The sequence below is a fragment of the Myotis lucifugus genome, unplaced genomic scaffold, assembly GCF_000147115.1.
Source record: "Myotis lucifugus unplaced genomic scaffold, Myoluc2.0 scaffold_26, whole genome shotgun sequence".
NCBI lineage: Eukaryota > Metazoa > Chordata > Mammalia > Chiroptera > Vespertilionidae > Myotis > Myotis lucifugus.
The window spans coordinates 9,451,668-9,456,250 of record NW_005871074.1 but is presented as its reverse complement, the minus strand read 5'-3'; the positions used below and the strand labels follow the sequence as shown (position 1 = coordinate 9,456,250).

The following is a 4,583-nucleotide window of genomic DNA, read 5'->3' as shown; positions in this document are numbered from 1 at the left end:
CACCCTTCAGGGTGGGGGTTCCCACTGGGGTGCCTGCCAGTTTGGGTGGAGGGGCTGAGGGCTGTTTTCAGGCTGGTGGGTGACTGAAGCTCCCAACCGCTCCTTTTTTTTCTTTTTTTTTTTTTTTATTCTGGGCCAGCTTTAGCCCTGAGGCTTGGCTCCAGCTCTTAGGCCTCGGGCTGCTGAAAGCAGGTATCTGGTTTGTTTGGGTTCTATAATTGAAACACTGTTTCAACTCCAGCTCTGAGATCCCGGCTGGCTGAAATCAGGTTTCTGGGGTTTTGTTTAGCTTCTATATTTGTAACAATGCTTCAAACTGCAAGCTCAGAGGCTGACAGCAGCAGGCGGGAACGTTGGAGTCCTCCGTCACTGAAGCAAGCAAGCCTCATGTTCGCTTCCAGCTGCCTGGCTGCCGGCCGCCATCTTGGCTGGCAGTTAATTTGCATATCGCCCTGATTAGCCAATGGGAAGGGTAGCGGAGTGACACCAATTTGCATGTTTCTCTTTTATTAGTGTAGATAATTTGATTCTATAATAAACAAAAGAGCACTTAGAATAACCAAACAACTCTGAAAAAGAATGACAATGAAGGACTATTTATTCTATTTGTCTTATTGCCTTATATTGAATTTAGTATAGTATAAATTTAGTTTATAGTTAAATTAATCAAGACAGTGTGGCATTTGTATAGGATAAATATGCAAGTAGATCAATATAATGAAACTAGGGGCTTGGTGCATGAAATTCATGCACAGGTAGGGTCCCTAGGTCTGGCCTGCGATCAGGGCCAATCTTCTCCAGCTGCCAGGTCCACCTCCCCCACCCTCTCCCACCCCCCACTGCTGCTGCTGATGCTGCTGGTCACTCTCTGTGTGTGGGACAACTGGCAGGGAATCAGCCCACATCCACCACCACCCACCCCTGGTTCCCTGTTCCCCATTGGGCGATTGGATCCTACGGGCTGGGGGGAAGGACCAAGAGGTTAGCTGTTCCTGCCTGTTAGCTAACCCCTCCCCCTGCCACCTCTGTGTGTGGGGTGACTAGTAGGGCAATCAGGGCCCAGGTGACTCCTGTGTCTGCCACCACCCACCCCTGGTTCCTAGTTCTCCATCGAGCGATCTGGGTCTGTGGGCTGGGGGCAGCTTCTGCATTGAACGTTTGCCCCCTGGTGGTCAGTGGACATCATAGTTGGCCAGTCATTCCACTGTCCAGTCAATTTGCAACTGTCCAGTCAATTTGCATATTATGCTTTTATATAGATAGATAGATATAGATAGATAGATAGATAGATAGATAGATAGATAGATAGATGATAGATAGATAGATGATAGATAGATAGATAGATAGATAGATAGATAGATTATAAATTTATCCGTTAATATAAGGTTAATTAATTTTTCAAAAAAAGTACAAAGGTAGTTTAATGTGTAAGGAAAGTCATTTCAAAACATTGTACTATTACAACTGGATACCAACATAAGCCCAAACAACTTAAAAAATCTCGTTAGTTAAAAATTGATATGGAATAAATCTAAAGAAAGAAGCTGAAAGTATAAATCTTCTTGAAAGAAACAGAAAAAATTTTATATCATCTTGGGATATAAAATAATTTCATAGATAAAATATAAAAATATATATCAATGCAATAATAGAAAATTTGGACTTTACTAAAATTTTCTTAAATATACATTATTTCTTACTAAAAATAGAAATTGAGAAAAACTCACTTATACAAAGATCACACTTTCATTCTTCTCATCTATATTACCAAACAGTTCTAAACAGAGTACATGGATGGAAGATGCTCAATCAAAAGCAAGGGATAGAACTTTTATTGTCAGAATTAGAAGTCTCCTTGGGCACTGAAACTGTCAACTTATCTACTTCATTAAAATATTAATTATAAAACTATTAAGTAGCTAAAAGTTTATTCTAATAGTTATATTGAAAAACAAACATGTCTTTGCTATATTCCTCATAATTACTTTTAAATCACTGTTTTCTTTCCTAGAAAGACTTTATGTTGAGAATGTTTATCCTTCGAAACCTATGAGATGGCCATTTTTCCTACTCATTCCTTTTTGTGTTATTCTCAGTATAATGATAATAACCCTGGTAAAAGTTTATTTACAAAGAAAGAAATGGAAAACTGAGGACTATACAAGCGATGAGTATATTGATTTTATATCTAAGATTTATTACTTTATAACTTATTAATATTCATAGTAACTTATTAATAAATAACATTATGATAATGTTACAAGTAATAATTCATATTTAATTTTATCTTTATATGGAAATTTAATACTTCCTAATATATTAAGGATTAATATAATGAATAATGAACATAATTTTTTTAAATGTCAAAAATTTTAATCTTATAGCAACTTGGACTCTGTTAGGGGTAAAATTAAGTCAAAATTTACTTCTAGTTAATGTTTGTTTACCTCTTTTTATTATTTCATCTTAATTATTAACTATGTATTGAACATTACTACTTTATTTTTGATATTTATATATTTCAAGGAATTTTGCATACACTATTTTATTAAAAGGTAGCAGAGAAATCTAGGAGAGCAGTTAGTGAAATACGTCAGTCAGAGAAAGATGAATACCATATAAATTTCACCAATATGTGATATCTAAAGAACAAAATAAGTAAATAATCAAAATTGAAAGAGACTCATAAAGAGAACAGACTGATGGTTGCCAGAGGGATAGAGGTTGGGGGCTAGGTGAAAAAGGTGAAAAGATTAAGAAGTACAATTGGTAGATACAAAATAGTCATGGGAATGTAAAGTATAGCATGGGGAAAATAGCCAATAATATTGTAATAACTATGTATGTATGGTGCCAGGTGGGTACTGGGAATATTGTGGGAGCACTGTAACATATATGATTGTCTAACTGCTAGGCTGTATACCTGAAACTAATACAAAATAATATTGAAAGTAAGCTGCAATTGAAAAAAATTAAATAAATAAATAAAAGAAACAGGGCAGAAGATAAATGTCAAAAAAGTTTAAAGTTATTTAGCTAATAGTGTTATAAATGTAAAAATTATCTAAGTTCATTTTCAAATAAACTTATATTACTGTGCTTTTTTTCTCACGTTAGTCTTAATTACCAGTGAGAGATTATTTCAGTGATAAAGTAGTCTCAGATCTCAGAAAGGAATTCAAAACTGTTTCAGTACAGACAGATAGTGCAGAGTTTTGTACTGTAATTTTCAAAGAAAATATAATTTTAAGTGATTATATTTGTTTTTAAATGTATAGGGAACTTGAAAGTGAGAGTGAATCCAAGAGTAGCCTGGAAAACAGAGACTCCATAATATCATAGTGAGTATAAAATATTTTAAGGATGAGATGAAGAGACAGAGAAAATTTAATGTATTAGATAAATGTAAATAATACAAATATATATTAAATGGTGGTAGTCATATAGATGCATATAATGACAAATTGGAGAATATTTTTCAATGGTGTAGGCTGCATCACGGATTAGTAAGCATAAATGGTATTCAATTCATCATTTAAAATTTCTTGCAGTGTTATCTTTTAACATTTTTAAATGATTTAATGCTTTAGCATTTATGTATTCAAATATTGGTTAAAATAAATTACATTATAGAACTCTATAAAGAGGTTACCCTTATACTATTTGTTGAATTAACCATAATTTTTAATTTTATTGGGCATACAGGTGACTTTTCCCCTTTATTTTTTCAGAGCAATTATCTTTGATGAACAGGAAAAATGGAAAAGAAAAAGTACATGTATTTTCTGATTGCCTCAGATTCAAAACCTGCATACTACTGTTTTGACCTGAGAAGAAAAAATAGAATTCTCATATGTAATTTATGTTATATTGTATTGTTTATATATCATATAGCATTTATATATTTAATTCTACAGATGAGTTTTTAGAATACACATTTTAAAAGTTATCTAATGCTAATTCTGTTAGTCAGTAGAAACTAACTTAATCAACAGGCATGAAATGAGGAAAGGTTACAATATAATAAATGCAATGCCATAATTAAAGGCCACTGCTATATTTTTTATTGCAGAGTTATGTAGTTATGTTGTTATGTTGTTATGATGGTCCATAGCCAGTCAAAAGAAAACTTGATATAATTTAACATTGAAAGATTTAGTAGACATGAAGAAGAATATATATCATCAACCTAAGAGAAATCTACAATAATATATATGCATTAGTTAGGGTTCTCCAGAGAAATAGAACCAGTAGATAATTATAGATAGATGATGACAAATGGATAGATTAGATAGATAGATGATAAATAAGCGATATATAGTTGAGGATATCTATTATAAGAATTGATCCATATGGTTATGGAGGCCAAGAAGTCCTATGATCTGTTATCTATAAGCTGGAGATCAAGGGAAGCTGGTGATGTAATTCAGTACAAGTCTGAAGTCCTGACAATTGGGGAACCTCTGCTGTAAGTCTCAATCTGAGTCCAAAAAATAAGAACAGAGTGCCAATGGATGTCCAAAGCCAGGGAAAGATGAGTGCCTCAACTCAAGCAGAGAGCAAATTAAACTTTCTTCCACTTT

At 33.5% G+C, this 4,583-nt stretch overlaps 1 protein-coding gene across 1 annotated transcript in view; it reads left to right on the top strand.

Annotated features, from left to right (window-relative positions):
• The window catches only part of LOC102437361 (disintegrin and metalloproteinase domain-containing protein 2), an 82,516-nt gene extending 79,174 nt beyond the window's left edge, over positions 1–3,342 (top strand). The window contains exons 19-20 of the mRNA XM_023751830.1: positions 2,012–2,171; positions 3,279–3,342. Coding sequence (XP_023607598.1) covers positions 2,012–2,171; positions 3,279–3,342 — 224 coding nt within the window. The remainder of the gene's footprint in view (positions 1–2,011; positions 2,172–3,278) is intronic.
• Positions 3,343–4,583: the final 1,241 nt, after the last annotated feature.